General features: G+C 36.5%; 2 protein-coding genes and 1 non-coding gene across 5 annotated transcripts in view; 2 read left to right on the forward strand and 1 right to left on the reverse strand.

Annotated features, from left to right (window-relative positions):
* TTC3 (tetratricopeptide repeat domain 3) overlaps positions 1–24,879 on the forward strand; it is a 116,424-nt gene that overhangs the window by 48,850 nt on the left and 42,695 nt on the right. For all 3 annotated transcript variants that reach the window (XM_087861793.1, XM_087861795.1, XM_087861794.1), the window contains exons 17-29: positions 663–747; positions 5,174–5,308; positions 5,969–6,049; positions 8,310–8,422; positions 11,252–11,372; positions 13,879–14,001; positions 14,775–14,876; positions 16,281–16,373; positions 17,024–17,088; positions 18,106–18,242; positions 18,466–18,792; positions 20,943–21,194; positions 24,371–24,417. In XM_087861793.1, the coding sequence (XP_087717919.1) occupies positions 663–747; positions 5,174–5,308; positions 5,969–6,049; positions 8,310–8,422; positions 11,252–11,372; positions 13,879–14,001; positions 14,775–14,876; positions 16,281–16,373; positions 17,024–17,088; positions 18,106–18,242; positions 18,466–18,792; positions 20,943–21,194; positions 24,371–24,417 (1,681 nt within the window). The remainder of the gene's footprint in view (positions 1–662; positions 748–5,173; positions 5,309–5,968; positions 6,050–8,309; positions 8,423–11,251; positions 11,373–13,878; positions 14,002–14,774; positions 14,877–16,280; positions 16,374–17,023; positions 17,089–18,105; positions 18,243–18,465; positions 18,793–20,942; positions 21,195–24,370; positions 24,418–24,879) is intronic.
* LOC123802692 (U6 spliceosomal RNA) lies at positions 9,296–9,402 on the forward strand. Its single transcript, XR_006782609.2, has one exon. It is a non-coding gene; the product is annotated as a U6 spliceosomal RNA (small nuclear RNA).
* Positions 16,828–24,879, reverse strand: part of VPS26C (VPS26 endosomal protein sorting factor C) — a 130,014-nt gene continuing 121,962 nt past the window's right edge. Inside the window, exon 8 of the mRNA XM_087861797.1 lies at positions 16,828–17,627. Within this exon, the coding sequence (XP_087717923.1) occupies positions 17,515–17,627 (113 nt within the window). The 3' untranslated portion in view covers positions 16,828–17,514. The remainder of the gene's footprint in view (positions 17,628–24,879) is intronic.

The raw sequence follows: 24,879 nt of genomic DNA on the forward strand, positions 1-24,879 counted from the left end.
TACCACCTAGGGTACCTGAGTTTTCCTTACCCTCACCAACATGGGGAGTCAGACTTTCTGAAACAGTTGTATCTAATTATTGGTTTTCATATGAGATGGAGCATCTTTGCAATGTTTATTGGGCACATTTCTTGTTTCAAGGCTATGTTGTTATGACTACATTTATAATAACTTCTGATGATCAGCGTAAATCCCCCTAATTTCTTTTTTCTTTAAGTTTTTCTTCCATACCATCTTTATAATCAATTCATCTGCTCCCCCTTCATCTCTAATTTTATAGGGATTTTATTGAGATTTCATTGTATTTAGAGATTAATGTGGGGAGAATCAACTTCTTGGTAATATTTCAACGTAGGAACTTGTGACTCTCCATTTTTTCAATGTTTAAAATGACCTTCACATGGAGATGGAAAGTATAGCATAGGAAATATAGTCAATAATATTGTAATAATGTTGTATGGTGACAGGTGGTGACTGCACTTATTATGGTGAGCTTTGCGTAATGTATAGCATTGTGGAATAACTGAGTTGTATGCCTGAGGCTAATGTAACATTGTATGTCAGCTGTACTTCAGTTTTTAAAAAATGGCCTTCAGTAAATATATTCTTTATATAAGCAAGAATGTTTTATTTTAAAATAACTCAACACTTTTCTCTGTTAGTTCTAGTTCACAAGGGACTTTACCAGTAGATTTGAAGAACATCTTGGAAAAACAGTTTTCTAAATCTTCCAGGGCTGCACACCAGGTAAAGGAAAAGGCTTATTTCTAATGAAAAAAGCAAAGACTTTGAACAAAACATTTATCATATGAATTAAGTCTAACCATGTACATCTGAGATTTATTTTTTATAATTTAAGTTATGGACATATGATTTAATATATGACTGCTAAGAAACCAAATTATCACTAATTTAGAAATTAACTTGATAATCACTTTAACCAGAAATTTAACTAATGGTTGATACTGCAGAATTGTTCGCTTCTCAGAGATTTAAAGATTTGGGATCTTTGCTTTCCAAAGTTTTTAGTTTTAAGATAAATAGTTTAAGGGGCACCTAGCTAGCTAACTTGGTAGAGCATGCAACTCTTAATCTCTGGTTGTAAGTTCGAGACCCATGTTGGGTGTACAGGTTACTTAAAAGTAAAAAATTTTAAAAAATAGATAAGCATTTAAAAATGATTTAAAGTATTTTAAAAAGTTTAAGCACTTGCAATTTTATTACACCTACCTTAATGCTGTTAAAGAGGGAACTTTTTAGTCTTTGAATGATTTTAACAGTAATAGGTAATTTTGTATATCAAATTCTTTTTGTGGTATTTAGGAAGTAATTAAAAAGTATACATTAAGGGGGAAAAGATGAATAGGCAGAGCACAGAGGATTTTTAGGGCAGTGAAAATTCTCTATAATATTATCATGGTAGATATATGTCTTTATACATTTATCCAAACCTGTAGAATATATGACACCAAGAGTGTATCCTGTGGTAAACTAGACTTTGGCTGATTAAGATGTATCCATGAAGTTCATCTTTGGTAAGAAATATACCGTTCTGGGTTAAAGAAGATGTACACACACGTACACACACATATACAATGGAGTATTACTTAGCAATAAAAAAAGAATATAATATTGCCATTCTTAACAACATGGATGGACCTAGGGAGTATTTTGCTAAGTGAAATAAGTTAGAGAAAGGCAATACCATGTGATTTCACTTATATGTGAATCTGAAAAACAAAACAAATGAACAAACGCAAACACAAAAGCAGAAAGTGTCATAAATACGGACGACATACTGGTGGTTGCCAGAAGGGAGACGATGGGAGGATGAGTGAAATACATGAAGGGGATTAAGAAGTTCAAACTTCAGGGGTGCCTGGGTGGCGCAGTCGTTAAGCATCTGCCTTCGGCTCAGGGTGTGATCCCAGCGTTTTGGGATCGAGCCCCACATCAGGCTCCTCCGCTAGGAGCCTGCTTCTTCCTCTCCCACTCCCCCTGCTTGTGTTCTGTCTCTCGCTGGCTGGCTGTCTCTGTCAAATAAATAAATAAAATCTTTAAAAAAAAAAAGTTCAAACTTCAGTTATGAAATAAATAACCACAGGGTGAAAAGTGCAGTATAGAGAATATAGTCAATAATATTGTAATAACTCTGGCTGGTGACTGATGGTAACTATACTTATTGTGGTGAGCGCTGCCTAATGTTTAGCATTGTCGAATCACTATGTTGTATACCTGGAATTAGTATGGCATTGTATGTTAACTATACTTCAATAAAAAATATAGATATGTCAAATATACCATTCTGATGAGTGATACTGATAGTGGGTGTACATGAGGAGGCAAAGAGTATATGGAAATTTCTGTACCCCCCCCTTTCAATTTTGTTGTAAACCTAAAACTAAGAGAAAAAGTCTTCTAAAAATTACAAGGGATAGAGCTAAAGGATTACTTTGAAGGAAATTTATCTAGTTAAATATATGTATTAAAAGAAAAAACTTTTAAATTAATGACGTATTTATCCCGGGAGCTAGATAAAAAGAAAAACAACAAACAAACTCAAAGAAGTAGAAGGAAGGAAATAATAATAAAGATCAAAGTAGAAAATAATGAACTGGAAACAAACATATAAGGAAGAATCCACAGAGCTAACAGTTGATTCTTTGCCAGTATAAATAAAATTTATACACTGGTGTTGCAGCTGATTAAGAAAGAAAGAAAAGAAAACATAAAACAATTTCAAGAATGAACAAGGATGCATTACTATAGATCCTTGAGTATTACAAATACATCAAAATACTATTATGAACAACTTCATACCCAGAAATTTGAAAATGTATATAGATGAAGTGGAAAAATTCCTAAAAAAATCCAACTTACAAAAACGGATTCAAGAACAAATAGAAACCTTGATGAAATCCAGAATTTACGGAACCATGGCTGGTCACTATTCTAGTCACTGAACACTTGTAGACCATGTAGTAGTAAGTGAAAGATTGTCTGTTTTGGATAACCGTGATTCGTAGGAGTCTGCTTTGACGATTAGTCCTTAATGTAAACACAGTTTTATTTCTTCTAAGATACAAATTTCACTCCAAAAAATGTATATTAACATATGGAATACAATACGTGTTTTAATATGGGGGTCATTTTAAAATTCACTTAACTATTTTAGGTATATATCACAAATATCTTACAGAGGACTGTAGGAATGAAACATGTTTCAAGCAGTTTATGAAAACATTTCTAATTAGTTGCATAAAAGCATCTTTAGAATTTCTGACATTTGGAGATTTTTAAATTATGTCTTTTTATATTGATTTTACTGACTCTAAAAACTGTGAAGGACTTAATTAGAAAAAACAACCTGGGGGGCGCCTGGGTGGCTCAGTCATTAAGCGTCTGCCTTCGGCTCGGGGCGTGATCCCAGCGTTCTGGGATCGAGCCCCACATCAGGCTCCTCCGCTGGGAGCCTGCTTCTTCCTCTCCCACTTCCCCTGCTTGTGTTCCCTCTCTCGCTAGCTGTCTTTCTCTCTGTCAAATAAATAAATAAAATCTTAAAAAAAGACAACCTGGAAAGATTAGAGATGATTTAAATAAGTATGATAGTTATTTTTGAGCCTTCCCTTGTTCATTCAGCACACTTTGGGTTAGGCCCCTGTCTGTGCTGAAGTCTGAGAGAGACTGGGTATATGGCACTGCGACCCAGCCTACTCTTATGGAGCTTTTAGTACTCCATGATAGTTTTTTGTATTGTACTGAGAAAAATGATTTTTTTAAGGCTGATTTTTATTTAAGAGAGAGAGCACGCACTTGCCCGTGAGTGGGGGGAGGGGCCGAGGGAGAGAGAGAATCCCAAGCAGACTCCATGCTGAGTGCAGAGCCCTACGTGGGGCTCATTCTCATGACCCATGAGATCACAACCTGAGTGGAAACCAAGAGTTGGGTGCCCAACTGACTGAGCCACCTAGGCACCCCTGAGAGAAATAATTTTTAATGAAAACATGAGGTTATATGGCTCTCTTTTCTAGACTGTGAAAGAGATTAAAATGGAATCAGTTCATTCAAGGTTAATAAGTAGTATTTGTGGGGGTAGTATATCATCATCTATAACTTAGAATTCATGTCTTGACATAAATATAGCTATCCTTGAGCTTTTAAAATACCTTAGCAAATACCAAGTTTATGTGAGAGCTACTCTTTTCTCTGTGTGTATTCTGGCAGAAAGTTCTCCTAAATTTTGATTCATTGGATGAAAACCAGTAGGCTGCTTCTGTTAATTGTGACCATACTGATCTTCCCTCTGTGCTTTGTGCAACGGGGCCTCCTTTTGGATCTTGTTAGGAACAGTGAGGAATATCACACACATATTTGCATTTTCTGCTTTCCTGGATGGTGTACACATGTATGGCAAGGAGTGAGGAAATCTAGGCTTAATTTGTAGTCTGTCTAATGGAACTTTTGTGACTGATAGCTATTGCCATGCAACTAAAACTTGAATTCAAATTGTAATGCATGTTCACATATATATCCAAAGATAAAGTTTTTTTTTCCTCGCTTTATTTCAAGGTATATTATAGCACTTTTGTTTTTGTTTTTTATTTCTTATGCTCTTCCCTCTAACATCTCTTCTGATAATTTTATTGAGTTCTCTTCAAGTACATGTCGGGCAGAAGTAGAACCAAAGATCGAAATACCCATTTCTTGCTGAGAATTAAAGTTTGTTCCAGAGCACAAGGGTAGATGTTAAAATCTGATAGTGATCAGTAAATTGATTGCTTGTTCTTATTTGTCTAATTCTAGTCAGCGAAACAGTTATTTAGATGGTGGCTGGTGTTCTCTGTTTGTGCTGTTAAAACTTCTAAATGCTGTCTTTTCAATCTGGAAAAGTGAGCAAGACATAGAACCATGTAGTGTAAAATGAACTACCCTTTCTTGTCCTGAGTAGCAGTAGGAATGTTGGAAATACGATGGTGAAGTAGTACCTTTCAATTTTCACTGTAGAAGTGCTGTGTAGAGAAGGGAGTGTAACACATAAAGGGCAGCTTTGGGTATTTATTTACATATTTTATGATCAGTTATAAAATACAGCTGCCTATGATGACTTTGCATCTTAAGTTTTTGCCTAAACACACATAGCTCTCGATTACTTAATAGAATTTCTTTTTTGCAGGATTTTGCTAATATAATGAAAATGCTGAGAAGCTTGATCCAGGATGGTTACACGGCCTTGCTGGAGCAGCGCTGCCGCAGTGCTGCACAGGCCTTCACGGAATTGCTCAATGGTTTAGATCCTCAAAAAATAAAGGTAAAATTGCCGTCTTACAGTCTGTCAATGCAGATGCATTTCAGGTGAATGTAGAAGAGAACCAAGGCTTTGACTTCATTGTATTAACGTACCTGAGACCTACCTGAGATAGGCTGAATCTGCTCCAGGTTGTGAGAAGCAGGTAACACTCTGATTCGACCTTTATGGTTGCACTCAATATGTGACCCAGGCTTAGACTCTCTCCTCGCGTCTACTTGGTGATCATTAGAACGCTTGGCTTCTTCTCCTACAAAAGTACTGAATCAACGTTTTGGATTTGCTTTAGTCAGATCTTTTCATCCAGAAAGAATTAGGTAGGTAAATAGTTTATGCAGGATTGTAAACAAATGTCTTTATCTGTCCCTAGTATCCACTTACATGCGAAAGAATATGATGACTCAGTTATTCTAATTTGCTATGAACCACCCCTTCAGGGAACTCTGAGACAATGTTTCTGTGTTTTAAATACTTGATTTCAGTATAACTGCATATCTTTTTAAAATACGTTTTCTAATTCTGTTTGGCCTTTGTCCCAATCATACTGATTAGAGAGATTTCATTACAGTTTTTTTTTTTTTTCTGTTGTGGCTAACAGGTTGGTATGATGCAAGTTGGGCAAAATTGTGTTCAGATTTTTAACTGGAGCATTTTTATTGACAGCAATTGAACCTGGCCATGATTAACTATGTCTTAGTAGTCTACGGACTTGCTGTTTCTCTCCTTGGAATAGGACAGCCTGAGGTAAGATTGGTAAGAGATGATAAACAGTTAAAATATGCCATTAATTTTAGAAGACATGTAAAAAATAGTTTTCCCTCTTCGGCTTATTTCTTTCTGATAGTTTCTTCTGAAATACGTGTTTAATTTGTGTTGTTTTTATTGAAAAGAAAATGTGATCCAATTAGAAAAAAGCCGTGCTAGACAACCAGTAGGAATTTTTTTACTTGTATAAAAAGTAAATCTGTATCATCACAGGTTTAAGAGAACATGAGTGAAAAAGACGGAGAACATAACAAACATTGTGATAACCACTTATGTACAATTTGGAAAACGTATGAAATGGTAGCATATATTGTTTAATGACTATCTCTGCCTCTTATAAAGGTGAAAAAAACCACGGGCTAGCCTAGTTTAAGATAATGGTTGCATTTAATGTTGGGAGGAAGGAATGGGCCTGGGGAGATTAAGAAAGGAGAGTTCAGCTTTGTGTTAAGATCTCTTAGTTCTGGGTGATAGTATTTGGGTATTTTATTGTTTTCTGGAGTGCAGGCTTCCCATAACGACATACAATCAGTGTATAGGTGGGAGCACACATGGTTCCCATTACTCATGGTCCTTCAGTGCTTTCCTGGAAGGTGTGCTTATCTGCACTGTACAGCATTATACAGTTGACCCTTGAACAACACAGTTTGAATTGCATGGATCTACTTATATATGGATTGTTTTAAAAAATATAGTACAGCACTGCGAATGTATTTTTTCTTATGATTTTCTTTTCTCTTGCTTTATTATAAGTTTACAGAATATAATATGTATACAAAATATGTGTTAATCTGCTCTGTATTATTGATAAGACTTCTGGTCAGGTAGGCTATTAGTAAAGTTTTGGGGGAATCAGAAGTTATACCTGTATTTTTGATTGCATGGGTTACCCCTAGCCCCTGCATTGTTCAAGTGTCAGCTATAATTTGCTTTCTGTGGTGTTTCAGTTTTCAGTAAAAGTTAGAATTGCTCTAGGATTACCTCAGGTATAATATATCCTTTCTGCCAACTTGGCCTCCAAGCTTCCTTGGCTAAATGAAGGCTTAACCCTAACTGCTACCTAATAAGGATCAAGTCATCTTTTAGGTTCCACTCTCAAAGTGGTTTACAGTGTCTGAGGTTCATTTTCCTTGTTACATGCTTCTTTCCTTGATCTTGATGTGACAGATGAATGTCTTCCATTAAGGCCTAATTCTATTTTCTAATAGATTGTTGGAGACAGGACTTCATGATCTCAATTCTTCTATTCTTGGCAGAGTGATAATAAATACTGTTTTCCTTTATCAAAATTGAAGAAGTAGTTCACTGCATTTGTGATTTACTTTGAATTAGACTGATTAAACAAATAAAACAGGTATTGTAGAATTTGGACATTTAAAAGAATGCCATTATTCACAGTAGCCCCCGAAGTAAGCAGTGTATTTGCCCCAGTACAGCTCTTGCTTAAAACATTTTTGGAATGCCTCCTTTGGAACTGGCCTCAAAGCGTCTTATAAACTCCCATTTTGTAGTGACATTTCCTTTTTCACCCACAGTGGGGTTACCAGGATTGCCTTGAGCTAAGTTTCTTCTGGATTTTTTCCAGAACAGAATTCATTCAAAGCACAGAAGTTTCTACTATTGAGAATATTCAAAAGAATGTACTCTAAGTTCTGTAAAGCTTTTGCTAAAGCACTATTTTATTTATTCATTTATTTTTTTATTAATAATGATTTTTTATTATATTATGTTAGTCACCATACAGTACATCCCCGGTTTTCGATGTAAGTAAAGCACTATTTTAAAAAGAGAGCATTTATCTTTATATGCCACAAAATATTGTGGGTAACATTATTAGAGTGCCTATATCCCAAGGGAGCAGCACTTGCAAGGATAGATGTCATGGTGTGTTTGCATCTAATCAGTGTTTTTACTATGAATTCACACCTTTTAGTGTTAGCCAGCACATACCAGGCCCTCTCTTTGTAATAGTAAGTGCTCATTTGGTTTGTTGTCTGATGTGTTCCACGCCAACTTTTCATTCTCAAGCCAGATCGCTTTGGTTGTGTCTCTGTATATCGTATGGTCAAAATTTGTATACTTGCTAAGAAAATAAAATGAAGAAGGTTTAATTTTGCCATGAAATTTTTGGATATACATTTGTTTGTAATATTACAGAAAAAGAATCAACCTTCAGATAAAATGTGTTCCAGTATTTCTTTTGTAGTTTAAGTGATCATTGTTTTTATTGCTACTGAAGGAATTATCTGAAGCTGAAAACCAGTTTAAGAGGATGATTGAACACTACCCCAATGAGGGACTTGATTGCTTGGCCTACTGTGGAATTGGAAAAGTATATTTGAAAAAGAACAGGTTAGTGGAGACTATGCTCTTTTATACTCAGGGTGGATAACTCAGTTGAAGTCTGATGTTATGGAGGTCCCTTTTCTGGAATTATATTGTTATCTTCTTTGTGGCAGATTGTTATCATGTTTGCTTGGAGGACCAGCATTTCTGTATCAATATTAATAATTAAAATATGGCCAATCAGTTCAGCTCCTAGTGCTTCCTTATTTTGAGAAAGTCAGGAACAAGATGATTAGACACAAAGGATTTTGTATTTTTTCTGTTAGTATATGTCACTTATAAATGGTGACTGAATTGATATAAATTAATGCTTTACAAGTCTGTATAATTTTTTTTCAGGATTTATTTTATTTATTTTTTTAATAATATTTTTTATTATATTATGTTAGATTGTATAATTTTTTGGTTACCAAAATATCTGTCTCCCCCCAAAACCTGTATGAAGATGATTTTAGTATGAGATAGATATCTGTTCAAAGACATCATGAGTTAGAAATAAAAAATCTCGTCACAGAACTTCTTTTTTTTTTTTTTTTTTTTTTTTTTAAGATTTTATTTATTTATTTGACAGAGATAGAGACAGCCAGCGAGAGAGGGAACACAAGCAGGGGGAGTGGGAGAGGAAGAAGCAGGCTCATAGCGGAGGAGCCTGATGTGGGACTCGATCCCGGAACGCCGGGATCACGCCCTGAGCCGAAGGCAGGCGCTTAACCGCTGTGCCACCCAGGAGCCCCACAGAACTTCTTCTATAGTTGGAATCGCCACTCAAAGTTTATGTAGTTGTTCTGCAAATGTTTCATGTCTTATCTTCCCAAATTGCTATATGGCCCTTTGGGGATAGGATTATGCATTGAGCTTTAAAAAGAACTCCCTTGTTCACTGCTTGCTTGGGCAGCACATAGACTAAAATTGGAATAATACAGAGAAGATTAGCATGGCCCCTGTGCAAGGATGACATACAAATTTGTGAAGCGTTCCATATTTTTGGCAGCATAAAACAGTATCATTAACTGTAAAGCAACAATAACAAAAAGAAAACCAAAAATCTCCCTGTTCCTGCACTCAACACCCAATATATTGGTAGGTGTGTTAGGTTACTTTATAAAGAAATAATTGTTGACTGATTGAATATCATTCATAGCTTTTGATCTTGAATATTCATCTGTCCTTTTAGGGTAATTTTTTAAAGATTTTTATTTTTAAATAATCTACACCCAACCTGGGGCTCAAACTCACAGCCCTGAGATCAAGAGTTGCATGCTTTTCTGACTGAGCCAGCCAGGTCCTCCTAAGGGAAATTTTATCAGATCTTTGGGACTCTTGGGAACCCAGTTTTGGAATGTGCCTAGAGCTTCCTTTATAGATTTTTTTAGATATTAAAGAAAGTTCTTTTACTTCCTGAAGTTATTTTGTGACCAGGCTGAATTATATTAAGAATCTGGTAAAGGGAGGGACAGTGAGGATTTAGCAATCATCTGTAATAGTAACAGCAAATTAAATTAATTTCAAAGTTTGGCATAACTTATTTAAGATACATGTTTTTAATGCAGTAGTCACATGTAGTTATAAGATCTAGGAATAATCATAAATATGTAACATCGTGAGAATTATGGTAAATGAAAAAGTCTTTGCCATTTTGAAAAGCATTTACATTTGAATTTCAAAATAATATGGTGTGGGGTTCAGTGTCTGATATGTTGGTTTTTGCTGTTGTAATGTACAGTTTCTGGTGAAGTCTTGTTGTTAGCTGTCTTATGTTGATGGTGGTCTAGCTTTTCTGCACGTGAATTTTTCTTACCCATAGGCAAAAAAAGTTCTTAAGTTGGAAAATAATTTCAAGATTGGAGAAAGCAGGAAACTTTTCTCCTCTAGTCTGAAGAGAATAATAAAGCCCTGGTTAACTTTATAATCCAGTGTATTAGTATTCTTTTGTTGAATGGACTGTGGAAATCTATTGACATTTTTTAAAAACATGAATCAGAACTAAAACATTTCATGTAGTTAAAACAATTTATGTACACATCTGTTAAAATACTTTACTGCTTTATGGTTGAAGAAATATGTCCAGCATACACGATCTCTAGATTTTTTTCTGAAGAGTGGTTTTTACTAATAGATGTCCTAATAGAGTTGAGTTTAAAGAAAAAAAAATTATGATTAATTAGTTGAAGTGAATGGTTGTCATTTCTCTTGTAGAAATCTAATTAGCTTAGTAAATGAAAATAAAAATGGAACAACCAAATTATTCAATTTTCAATTTTCTGTTTTAATTGTTGGAAACTTTTTTTTTTTAAAGATTTTATTTATTTGTTTGACAGAGAGAGTACAAGCACAAGTAGGGGGAATGACAGAGGGAGAGGGAGAAGCAGGCTTCCCGCTGAGCAGGGAACCTGATGAAGGACTCGATCCCAGGACTCTGGGATCATGACCTGAGCCGAAGGCAGACACTTAACCAACTGAGTCACCCAGGCGTCCCAATAAATTATAACTTTAAAAGGGAGTAGTATGCACCTACTATAATAAAGCCAGTGTCCAGGCAGATTTGTTGATTCATTTATGTTACTTTTATAGCAAACAATAATGCCTTCCTTTTTTTTTAAGTTTTTATTTTAATTCTAGTTAAAGAGTGTTATATTAATTTCAGGTGTACAGTATAGTGATTCGACATGCCTTTGTTTTTTTAAAGAAAATATAGGTTCCGTTGAATATTTCTGAATGGTGTTTTATCAAATGTACTCTTATTAGTAAACTTGAAATTTCTGTAACTTTTATTTTGGGGAATGAAAATTCTTATGACAGCTTTAATACCTTCTTTCTTCCTAATTACGACTTCAGATTTCTAGAAGCTCTCAATCATTTTGAGAAAGCAAGAACTTTGATTTGTCGTCTTCCTGGAGTGTTAACTTGGCCCACAAGTAATGTGATTATCGAAGAGACTCAGCCTGGGAAAATAAAGGTAACCATTTATTTCTTCAAAGAGCTTCTAACTAATTAGAAAAGCCCATCTGCACTGACTGACTTGGGTATCAGAAGACAAGGAGGTAGGGGCAGTCTGTCCTCATCATCCCCACATGTTTGCCCTTTAAAGACTAGTGAGAATCACTAACATTTGTTAAATATTTCCTGTGTGACAGTCATACAGCTTCCATTTATCATACCTTTAGTCTTTACAGCAACCCTACAAGATGAGTACTATGATTATTCTCATTTTACTGAAGAGGAAGATTAAGTTTGGGACATTAAGTGATGAGCTTAAGGTTAAACAACTAGGAAGTAGTGGAGGTGGGACTTGCCTCTAGGCATTCTGAGTTCAGAGCATGCATTATTAAGTAATATGACTTACTGCTTGTGCTTAGAGAAAGGTATAGCATTGCTGTTTCATCATAGTGACTGTAATTATTAAGATGGCACTAGAGGACTTGGAAAATATAAATTTGATCTCATATCCAGAGACATAGGATGCTTTGCTAGTTCTGGAAAGACTAAATTATGTGTGGGTTGACTAGAATAGGCCTTTACTTGTGGGGAACCCTGGCATGTATACAGAACTTGCTTTTGGCTAAAGCTTTTAAAAGCACAGGAGTCCGCTCTTAAGACTCAATAATGAAAAGACAATTTTTAATTAAAAGTAGCCATTATACTGGAATTAAATAAAAAATAAATGAAAAGTAGCCAAAGGATCTGAAAAGGCACATCTGCCAACAATTTCTGCAAATAGCCAATAAACCTGTGAAAGATGTTCAGCAACATTAGCTATCAGAGAAATGCAAATTAAAACCATAATGAGATACAACTTCACACAGCAGGAAGGCTATAATTGAGAAGGCAGACAGTCAAAAGTGTTGATACATATCTCTGGATATGTCTCTGTATCTAAACCCCCATATTTTGCTGGTGGACATGTGAAATGGTCTGGCAGCTCCTCAATAGAGTACAGATAAAGTTACCATATGACCCAGCAGTTTCATTCCTAGACTTATACAGAGAAAGGAAAACATGTTCTCACAAAAATGTGTACATGAAAGTTTATAGCAACGTTATTCATAATAGCTAAAAAGTGGGAACAGCTCACGTGTCCATCAACTGGTGAGAGGTTAAATAAAACCATAAGCCATTCATAAAACCATATAGTGGCCTATCCATATAATTGAATATTATCTGCCCATAAAGAGTAATGTACTGATAAGTACTACAGCTTGGATAAACCTTGAAAACATGCTAAGTAAAAGAAGCCAGACACAAAGGCCACATGTCGTATGATTGTATTTATCTAAAATTTCCAGAATAGGCAAATCTGTATTTAGAGACAAAGTAGATTAGTGGTTGTCAGGGTCTTGAGGATTGGGAGGAAATGAGGAGGGACTGCTAATGGGGATGGAGTTTTTTGTTAGGTGATAAAATTGTTTAAATTTAGACTGAGGCAGTGGTTGTACAAGCCTGTGAATATACTGAAAACCACTGAACTATATACATTTTAAATGTGTAGATTGTGTGATGTGTGAATTACATCTCAACAAAACTGTTTAAAAAAAATCACTGGATGTTCTGTTTATAGTAGATTGGGGTGGAGACAGAGGAAAGCCAGCACTGGAAGCATGGCACGAGTGTCTTGGGGGCTTCAGTGGCCCTGGGGTAATTCTCCAAGGAAATGCACAAGATGAGTGAGGATGGTAGGATCCCAGGTGAAGTGATACTGGAAGGGAGGAGAAGGGTAGATTCCCAAGGGTTTTTCTACCTCATCTGACTCCCTCTGAGTTATACCTTGTAAGGTTGATACACCGGGGACATTTCTAAGAGCTATACCTTCTAAACTGAGGCTTGATGATGATAACATGGGATAGGATTTTGATTCTGACTCTGAAATTCTGAAACTTTTTGTTCAGTCTTTTTTTCCTAACTTTATCTCTGGATATGTCTCTGTATCAGCCCCCCCCCCTTTTTTTTTGAGAGAGAGAGAATGAGCACAAGTGCGTGCAAGGGAGAGAGAGAGAATCTCCAGCAGGCTGGGCACAGAGTGTGATGAGGGGCTTGATCTCACAACCCTGAGATCATTACCTGAGCCGAAATCAAGAGTCAGGCTCTTAACCAGCTGAACGACCCAGGTGCCCCGTGTATCAACCTCCTTCTGAAAAGAAAAACTTTAAGGGGTGCCTGGATGGCTCAGTCGGTCGTGATCCCAGGGTCCTTTGATTGAGCCCCGTGTCGGGCTCTCTGCTCAGTGGGGAACCTGCTTCTCCCTCTCCTCCTGGCTTGTACTCTCTATCTCTGTCTCTCTCTCAAATAAATAAATAAAATCTTTAAAAAGAAAAACTTTAAAAGTTATATGTAGTTTATTCTTCACTAAAAAACATTTTGTCGTTCCTATGCTGGAAGTATTTTGATGGCAAGAAGTTACTGAAATCATAAGCATTTTTATTGACAAATTAGTGTTGTAATATTGTTTTTGTTTATTTTTGTTTTAGATGCTATTAGAGAAATTTATTGAAGAATGCAGGTTCCCTCCAGTGCCAGATGCCATTTGTTGCTATCAGAAGTGCCATGGATATTCCAAAATCCAGATATATATAACTGATCCGGACTTCAAGGTACATAATGAATGTGCAGTAGGACAGTAACTTGCAGAATTGTGCCTTAAAATGGATTCAGAACAAGTTCTGTAATTGGAAGTATACAAGTTCTCTGCTGTTGGCAGTTTTTGTCCTCTTTTCTACCCTTCCCCCTGGGGACTTCTGTAGGTCCACATCATCTCATTTGGGGACCCAGAGCCACTAAATAAACACTGAGCGCAGGGGTAGTAACCTAAGAAGGCAGGCTAGCTAATTCTGTTTCCCCTTTCTAGCCACTGTTCGTATAATTTGCCTGTTTTTTAGCACAGGAAAGAAAATGAAATTGTTACTTCTGATTGTTTGCAATTTTAATTTCTTGTAAAATTTGAATCCAGGAATCTAAAGGCTATTGTGACCACTGAATTAGCTCCTGGAGACCTAAGTCTGAAACCAGGTCTGGCACTTAATTGAGTTACTGGGCCTTACTTTATTCAAGAAGATAGTAACTACCTACTCTCCCTGGTTCGTAGATCAAATGAATAATGTTTATAAAATATTTGGTACTCTAAAGGATGCTACAGCTATACGCCATGGAAGTGAATATGTCGGTTAAGTTCTCTTTCTCTAGCAATAGGCATTTAGGGGTATAGAAGGATTGTACTTCCCAGGAGAGAATGTGATATCTAGTTATGTTTGCCAGGTGAGTGCAGACAGCTCTCTCTTTATCTTAATATGTGTGTTGTGATTGTGAAAGAGAGTGTGTATGTGTAGACATCTTTAAATGTGTATTAAGCACTGTTTTAAACCCCTAGGGTTTTATACGAATCAGCTGCTGCCAGTACTGTAAAATAGAATTTCACATGAACTGTTGGAAGAAGTTGAAAACAACAACTTTTAATGATAAAATTGACAAGGTAAGTTCACAATTAGTCTGGATTTTGTAGTATGCTTAATTTATGTTGATTTTTTTTCCCCTGAGAATCTTCAGGAAAAGTTTTTAGTGAATATAAATTCCTTTCTGTGCATTCTAAACATAACTAAAAAGTTTTAAATTAAAACTTTAATGATAAAGTAGAAAACCAGTTTTTGTTTTTATTTTATACTGGCATTAGGGTAGTAACCGTAGAGGCCTTTAATAAATTGTTTAACCAGTTTTTATATTGGGAATCTGATCAAAAATAAAAGTTTAAATGTCCGATGTTAACGTTCTGATGCAGAATTGGGGTCTCAAATTTTTTATTTTCTACCATATTTGATGAGATAATTTGTACTAAGAAATAACTTAAATCTGGTACTGCTACTTCTCCTTGTGGTTTTTCTTAATTAGCAAGATAATATTAATTACCATTAGCTACATATACTTTGAGAGAAGGCACAATTTTATAATCTTATTTGCATTCATTTGTTTCTGATTCCTATAAGCCATGAACTTTTAAAAAAAGAAAAACATTTTCTTTTTTCTTTTTTATTTATTTACTTATTATTATGTTCAGTTAGCCAGCGTATAGTACATCATTAGTTAAGAAGACCATTTTCTATACTGCTTAGCCTCATGCAAGCCCCTAGTCTTGTTGGAGAAAAGAGTAAGGTGCTGTGCTAAGTGTTTGTTGGCAAGAGGAATTTTTCACATTTGATAGAAATAAATTCTCAGATTTTATGCATTTTCACATAGTTAACTAAAGATACAATGATATAACCAATTAATTGTTGCCATTGAGTCACTTTTGCTATGTCTTTGTCTGACATTAATTCAGTTACCCTTAGTGGGGTGCACCCTTAGTGGTCTTAACCATTGCTGTGAGTTAAAATACTCCCTGTAAATTAGTCATCTTGCACTAGCATATATTGAAGTAATACACAACCCAAGTATATCTTGATTTATAATAAGAAGGGTTCATCTCTTGCTTACGTTAATTGTCCTAGAGTTCCGCAGCTGTGGGCCAGCAGCTCTAGTCTGTGTAGGTGTGTGTTCTTTGTTTCTGAATTGAGGTTGATGAGTGACCGGAATATGTTCCCATGGCAGAGGGTAAAGAGCAATGGCCAGTGCATTCACTGTTTCTTAAAGCTTTTGGGTGGACATGGTGTACATTATGTCAGCTCACTCTGCACTGACCAAAGCAAGTCACGTGGTCAGCCCTACAGCTGGAAGTATATTCCTTCTACAAGGGAGGCTCCGAAAGTCCAAAGACAAGGAGCAGGGACTTTCAGTGCCTCCCTAAAGGAGGTTTTAGACATGTCTTGACTGTTCCTGATGGTTAAAATGGTATACATATACGGATTTATTCTGAGATATAGCACTTTTTTTTTTAATCAAATAGGATTTTCTACAAGGAATTTGTCTTACTCCTGACTGTGAAGGAATCATTTCTAAGATTATAATTTTCAGCAGTGGTGGTCAAGTTAAATGTGAAGTAAGTATCTAATAGAGGGGAAATATTACCAAATTGTTAACCAAAATGTTTATAACTTTTAAAATATCATTTAAATTTTGGGAGGTGTACAATTTGGATCTTTTGTTTTCCAGGAGAAATGTTCCTTAATTTAATATAGGAAATACTAGGATGTTAGAATGTATCTTTGCAATGAAGGATTCTCACATTCTTTTATATCCTTAAAGAGGAGACTTTTTACATTTTAGTTTTACTGTTTTTATTCTTTTAAATGATCTTGTTTTCTTAATCCCCAGTAAACTTTTGGGTATTAACGAGGGTGGAGTTCTTAGGAAGGGGGAAGAGTGTTTTGAAGGATTACCTTTCACTTCACTATAGGGGAGTGTTAGGAATTTTGTTCTAATGGTGTTTGTAGTTTATTTGATCTGCTTACTCTTTTTTTTTTTTTTTTTTTTTTTTTTTTGAGCTTCCTAAAGTGTGTCTACTCTTCTACCTCTTTTCAGTAAATTGTTCTGCTAAAATTTTCTGGACTTTGGTCTGGGTCAGAACATCATCACTGTTCTCTCTCAAATTGAACATTGTGTGTTTCTGAACTGCTTGTTACTTGTGGTTTTGTGCTTTATGTCATGGGAGTATGAGACAAATTTTGGATGTCTTTGTTTTATTTAAAGTTTGAACACAAGGTCATAAAAGAAAAGGTTCCTCCAAGACCTATTCTGAAACAGAAATGTTCTAGGTAAGATTTTTAACAATCAATCAGTAGTTTAATGATGTCTATTAGAATAAAATTCTATTAAATGCAGATTTCTAAATTATGATATTTTTTAAATTGGCTGTATACACATACCCAAATAAGTGGTGTTTAAATGATCTTATGGATATTTAAAACTTAAAGAAAACTAGCCTATGGTTAAATACTAAAAGCTTGAATAAGAAGCATTATTTGGTGGTTGAATTTTTAAGTAAAATTATGACATTTGATGCTGTAAAATGACATGTTTGATTAATAGTTTTGGCATTTAGATAAAATTTACATACTTAGCTCTCAGTTGTTTAAACTTTAATTCCAAAAGCATTTTTCTTTTTTATCTCTCTTCAGCAAACATTTTTGAACCAGTAACTATTTCTCACCCTGAAAAACTCAATATACTGTCAAAAATATTCACTTATATATATTACTGTTTAGATCAAATAATTCCAATCCTTTTTTCTTCTTCTTTTTGGTCCTGTTTCTTGTCCTCCGTTCCAAGAAGTGATTTTTTTCATCATTTGTGACTAAGAAAAAACAAAAGAAAAGATGAACAGAATTATTTGTTGAAGAGAGTTCATTGTAAACCATATCAACCAAATTCCAGTGTTGTGGGCCATTATTGGGATGTGAGAATAATATTTTATTGTAGGATCTTTCTTTGAAATGAGTGTACATATGTATTATCTTGCAGGGTAATTTATACTATTTTTATTTACCTTAAGCAGTAACTTATATATACATGGAAATAACATTTGTACAATGTGTGCATGCCACCCTTAATTTTAAGTTACTCAGTCATCGAGTTCTTGCTTTCATGAAATAAGTACCCTAATTTTAACTGAACATGTGTCAAAAGCTTTTGATATTAGAAGATGCAGGCTAAGTTCTAAATTAAAAGGGAAACTTCTAGCTTACTGCTTGGAGAATGGTTTCTGTAATAGGCAGATAGTTAATTGAGTTTATAACAAAGGTGGATTATTACTAATTGTAAATGCTTACCAGCCTAGAGAAGCTAAGACTGAAAGAAGACAAAAAATTGAAGAGAAAAATCCAAAAAAAGGAAGCAAAAAAATTAGCACAAGAAAGAATGGAAGAGGACTTAAGGGAAAGTAATCCACCCAAAACTGAAGAGCAGAAAGGTATGCTGAAGTCAAAGACATGAAAAGAGGAATATATTCTTGCTTTAAAGTATAAACACAAATATCCACCTTATTGGGCATTATATTAATTGTTACTGAATTGAAATTTAGATTTCAAATCCCTCTGAACATATATTATTATGTAATGTTTTATTCTTTCTCAGTTTATATCTTTGCAAATTGGCCCATTGCTCACTAACTAACCACTTTTATTTACCCTTAGAAACTGTAGACAATGTTCAGAGTTGCCAGTTCCTTGACGACAGAATTCTGCAGTGCATAAAACAGTATGCTGACAAGATAAAATCTGGTATTTTGAACACCTCCAAGCTTCTCAAAGAATTGCTTTCTTGGAAGGTTTTAAGCACAGAAGACTACACAACTTGTTTTTCTAGCAGAAATTTTCTAAATGAAGCAGTGGACTATGTCATTCGTCACTTGATTCAAGAAAAGAATAGAGTAAAGACCAGGATATTTCTGCATGTTTTGAGCGAGCTTAAAGAAGTGGAGCCAAAATTAGCCGCCTGGATCCAGAAACTTAACAGCTTTGGTATGCCTCTGAATTCTCTAGAGCTGCAGGGCCTCTGGTCCCTTTTTCATTTTTCTATCATCATTTATGATTTTTTAAAGTGTAGGACTACAAATTTGTATGGTTAAAAATACTGTTTCCTCCCAACTCACAATTTAGGTTGTTTTGTAGATAGGTTACAGTACACTTTCAAAAGATGTAAACACAAGAAAGTTTAGTCAGAAAATCCAGTCCTGATTTGGCTAAACTATTAGTAAATATGTAAACGAAGTGGATACGAGACAGGTGTGGGCAGTAGCATCCCCTGGAGGCGGCTGTCTGAGTGCCCTCTGGGATTACACAGTTCTGTACTCCGATTCCTTAGAGAACTTAGAGGGAAGAGTGCATGGAACTAATTGCTTAGGATCACCGAAGGCAAATCTGTATCTAAGGATTATGAGAAAAATACTCTGAGGTTGAATCACAGGGTTATAAAACTGGTACTGTTCCCGATTTTCCTAATTTGGTGGAGGAAGACTTTCCCCTCCCCCCAAGCAGACTCTGCCCAAGGCCATGCAGGGACTGCAGAAAACAGCTGCAGATAGAGTTGTAGTTTCAACCAGATTGATATTTCTCTGGGTACCTACCAGAACACTGTTTATCTTGGTGACCGTGGTGGTAACTAGCCTCAGATAGTAGATGATTCATTTGGCAGCTGTTAGATACAAGGCCAGCAGGAGCCACAGCGGAGCAGTCCAAAGTGAGACTGCCAGGCCTCTGCAAGTCACCCCCACCTGCTGGAATTTTTAGGGACATGGAGCTCTTAGAATTCTAGAGTTTCAGAGAATATATTGATAAATTTCTGTCAGTAGAAACAAAGTAAGATGGCAGGAAGCTCGACATAGTTGATAACTAAGTGTTGCTGCTTTGAGCATAGGTCTGCATGGGTTTCTGGTCCCAGAAAATCACTCTTAAGTGATAAGGTTGTCATTTGCATCTGTTAACAATCAAATAAGTAAATTATAATGTTATTTTTTTTTAAGATTTTATTTATTTATTTGACAGAGATAGAGACAGCCAGCGAGAGAGGGAACACAAGCAGGGGGAGTGGGAGAGGAAGAGCAGGCTCCCAGCAGAGGAGCCTGATGTGGGGCTTGATCCCATAACACCGGGATCACGCCCTGAGCTGAAGGCAGGCGCTTAACCGCTGTGCCACCCAGGCGCCCCTATAATGTTATTTTTTAACTTTAATCCGCTTTGGAAGATAGACTCATATTTAACATGAGAGGTCAGTTTATTTGCGGGGTGCAGGAGGAGAGTAACATTTTAATACTAGAAGTGACCTCTTGCCTTCCCTTCAATGAGCACATTTTTCATGCAGCATGACATCTGCAAGGTAACTCTTTGATCTGGAGGAAACATCTATCCAGGATAATTCTGACTCAGCAGTCTGCTTCATATGCCGAGAAACTATGGCTGACATAAGAGGGGATTGTGCTATATGTAAGATGGGTGGGAAGATAGACCAGAACTAGTCTTTTGCCTTTTGGTGGCTATGTTAGTAAGGGTAGCAGTAGCAGTGGTATGAGGTTGCAGCTGCTTCTTTTTCTGATTTGTTAGAAGGTGGAATAAAAGTGGAAATAGGGATCATCCTGATTTTTGAAGGAGGGTAAGAAGCCATGATATTTTCGAGGATAAGGAGTCATTAATGGAGGTGTTGGGGGGTTTGTTGACCCCTTTCCTGTTTTAAAGGCACTTGGGAAGCATTTGTATATTATTGTTACTATGGAATATGTGTAGAAAAGCACTAAAATCTTGCTAGTTTGTACTAATTAGAATGAAAATCTTGAATTAGTAAAAAAGTTGTTATATTTTTACAGGAATTTAACGCCTTGCTTTCATTACTGAAGTCTAATAAAAATGACCATAGAAGCTTATATGATCTATTATGTAAGAAGTCTTTGGCCCACCTTATTCAACTAATAGATAAGAACTATTGTAATTAGCATATCAGTGTTAAGTGGTATTTCTGAAATACAAAATAGCTTGAACAAGTTTGTATTCAGATGTTTGTTTTCACTGAAAATATTGGCAAACTGTAAGCAAACTGCTATTCAGAGATTTAAGATTGAATGTGATTTTATGGTAAATGATTTTCCCTTTTTCTGATTTGGGTTTTGTTTTTATTACAGGTTTAGATGCCACAGGACCTTTTTTTTCTCGTTATGGGGCATCTCTTAAGGAGCTTGATTTTAGCATCATGACCTTCCTCTGGAATGAGAAATATGGTCATAAACTAGCCTCTATAGAAGGAAAGCAGCTTGATTACTTCTGTGAGCCAGCATCACTAAAGGAAGCGCGGTGTTTAATATGGCTGCTGGAAGAGCACAGAGACAAGTTCCCAGGGCTGCATAATGCTCTGGATGAGTTCTTTGACATAATGGGTGTGTGGGCTGTTTCAGTTTATACCATATCTGGGCTGAGGGGGGGAAAACAAATCTGTGAAGGACCTAGCTTATTTAATACTTGACAAAATAGTAAGAATTATTATGGTACAGCCTGCTTATTTGGGCAAGTAAGTGATTAAGAATAGTGATTTTTTTGATAAAATGTTTTTATTCTGTTGAGCTTAGTGTTGTAGGGGTGCTCAGATGGGTGTGTTACACTGATTATATATCATACTGTTCACAGATCTTAGATACATTGATGGTATCATGGCAAAGGTTGCATATTGAATGGACAGAATTTATCAGTAAATGGTTTAAATTGTAACCTTCAAGAAAACATTGCCCTGAAGAGGAGGGGATGTTTGCAGAATCTAGAAATAGCACAGCTATTGTAGTGGTAAGAACTTAGAATGGGGAGTCAAGAAAAGTAGGCTGTGGCCCAACTTCTTCCCTAATTCAGTTCACTAAAAACCTTGTTTTTACTACTGCTTTAAGGTCCCTGCCCGAGCTGGGAGTTAACCAGGAGCTCAGAAATGCTTATGGTAATCCCTGCCCTCAAGGACCTTATATTATAGAAAAGGGAATAAGATGAATATACAAATAACTATAATTTGGGCATAAGCTCAGTAAGGGAGGACTGGAGCGAGTGCTGGACAATCAAGCACTTGTGTTCTTCCTGGGAGAGACGATGCCTTGGTGCAGGGCTAGAGTCCGAGCTATGAACATGGACGTAGTCGGACAGGTGGACATAGGACTTAGAGACATGGGGTTGAGGAGAGTTAGGTCACCTGTTTGGGTACCAGCATGGAGTCCAGTTTAGCAGAATAGGATGACTAGTATTCAATTCCTTAGCTTCTCTTGGATCTTAGTTTCTTCATCATTGAAGTGATAGAATTTGGAGCCAGTGGTCTGTATGGTCTCATTTTGCTTCAAAATTCTAATATTCATAGATTCTAAATTGAATTTTACTTCTTATCTTTGGTACTACATGTGTGTCTTATGATAACAACCCCCCACCCCCACCCCGCTTTTCCCTCAGCATCTGCTTTACAGACTGTCAGGAGTTAGACTTTTAAATTTCATGCTTTTTTTTTAAAGGGCACATTAAAAGGTCTGGCCTTGTATAAAAGTATCACACATTACAAAGTTCATATGTATAAGGAACTAAAAAGGTTGCTTTTGTTGTATTTCTTAGGAAGGAGCACATTCAAATATAGATGGCTTTATTTTTCTAGGACACAGCTTCGTGACTAGAGGCCTTACTTGATAGCCTGAATTTATTGCCATCAGTTTGCTGCTGCTGGTAATAAAATGCTGTCTGGCAACTGAGCTTGTAAAGCCAATGCTTGGATCACACAAAATAAAAAGGACACCCTTCTCAGTGTGTGTGTGTTTGTTTGTTGTTAGATTTTATTTATTTATTTGACAGGGGAACAGCCAGCGAGAGAGGGAACACAAGCAGGGGGAGTGGGAGAGGAAGAAGCAGGCTCCCAGCAGAGCAGGGAGCCCGACGCGGGGCTCAATCCCAGGACCCTGGGATCACGTGTGAGCCGAAGGCAAACGCCTAACAACTGAGCCACCCAGGCACCCCAGTGTGCATTTTTTTTGTACCCCAGCTATGCAGTCCGTCTGGCTATGACTCTTTGTCTGCTTAGTCATAGAGTCAGAACCCACCAGCCAAATGACCAGCCATCCCAACAGATTTTCCCCTCTAATAGCTCTGCTTCTCAATCTTACACCAGATATTTTCAGTTTTCTCTCTTTTCATTTAAAGAGATGATTATATTTCTTAAAACCTTTCAGAATCCACTGGTTGTGTAAAAGAAAATATTCAATAATGTCACCAATGCTATGATAATTTGAAGTTCCATCCTCTGTCCTGAACTCTGCATACTATTTTCCTGTTGGTATTTCTTTGTAGACAGCTAAAAGGCCCGTTAAGAGCAGTGTGGCTGAACCAACTTATTATATCCCTAGAGATCTGTTTTTCCTAAATTATTCTTAGTAACATTGTTATATATCTTATATCTAAGCAGGAAACCCTGGGGCGCCTGGGTGGCTCAGTCTGTTAAGCGTCTGCCTTCAGCTCAGGGCGTGATCCCAGGGTCCTGGGATTGAGCCCGCCTTGGGCTCCCTGCTCTGCTGGGAGCCTGCTTCTTCCTCTCCCACTCCCCCTGCTTGTGTTCCCTCTCTCGCTGGCTGTTTCTCTGTTAAATAAATAAATAAAATCTTAAAAAAAAAAAAAAAAGGCAGGAAACCCTCAGTTCTTCCTTTTTCCTATTACCACATGTCTAGTTTGTCACTGGTTCCAATAAGGTTTATCTTTGATCCGTCCTTTCTTGTCCAACTCCACTTCCTACGTCAGAACCTTAGTAATCTTTCCGTGACTAGACCATCCTGGTAGCCTCCAAACTGGTCTCTATTCCTCTAGACCTTCCCACTCCAGATCTTCCTCTTACATTACCACTAGTGACTCTTCTAGAACATCTGATCCTATAATGATTTTGCTAAACATTTGCTTCGTTTTGCCTACACATTAAATTCACATCATCTGCCTGGGTTTATCATCACTCTCCCCATCTGCCCTCTGTATATACATCTCACTTCTCGAAGGTGTCCAAACCTTCCTTGTGCTTTTCCTGCCTTGTGTCTTTGCTCATGCATTTCCTCCAACCATGTCCTACTCCTTTGCTTGTTTATTTTAAGTCTCGCTTTCCCAGCCGCGCCCTCCCTGACCTCTTCTTGGGCTTCATCCTTGAAGACTTTATTATTCCATCACCTTTGTTTCCATTGTATTTATTGAGGCATTTGGTATACTGGGTATTGGTCTGTTTGTGTATTTTGCACAATACAAGCTTAGAACACAGACTTATCTGTGGCAGGGGCTGTTCTCTGCATTTCTGTATTCCCGGTACCTAACATAGAGTTTGACACTTAGAAAGCACTCAAATTGTGCTGAATTGGGTTCACATTTTGTGGTTCTTTGTGGTTGGTTTCCATTTAATTGGCCATTTTGCTCTTGGTTTCTAAACTAAATTTGTGTCGAAGCCAAATAAGGAGTAAAACATAGTTGATGATAGTAGTACCTGGGGTAGTTCTCTTTAAGGCTTTAGTATGTTGTTTGGCAGTGCAAAAGTTCCATTTTCTCACAAATCGTTGGTATTTTCCTGCAGACAGCCGCTGTACTGTATTAAGGAAACAAGACAGTGGCGATGTGCCGGTAAGTTACTTCATCACTTTAACTGTAGTGTGCTAATTTGTGTTAACCAAAGGAAGAGAGGAGTACCCAGGCCAGTGTTTATTTGCATCACAGTGGCATTCTAGAACCAAATGTGGAAGATTTCTGGCTGATGTATGCTAATTTCTTAGAAAGTTAATACCAGTCTTCCTCTTAGAATTAGAGTGACAGTCAGCAAACTTGAAGGCTTAAATTAGTGTCCATAAAGTTTTGCAACTAATAAATGTTAATCTCAGAAATAGGGAAGGAGTTATCTCCTGGCATAAAAATGAAAAGTTATCTGTAATGATTAAAGTTTTAATGTTTTGCTCTGTAAGGAAAACAAAGAGACTTTGTTTTGGATGGCTCCAAATTGAGTTTAAGTTAAAATAATTCCAGAGTTTTTCTTAGTAGGTTGTGGCAGTTTTCAGACAGAAAGGTGCTTATTTACTGACTTTTAGGATC

Source organism: Ursus americanus, chromosome 4 (assembly GCF_024610735.1).
Source record: "Ursus americanus isolate L20-20 chromosome 4, mUrsAme1.1.p, whole genome shotgun sequence".
NCBI classification, from domain to species: domain Eukaryota; kingdom Metazoa; phylum Chordata; class Mammalia; order Carnivora; family Ursidae; genus Ursus; species Ursus americanus.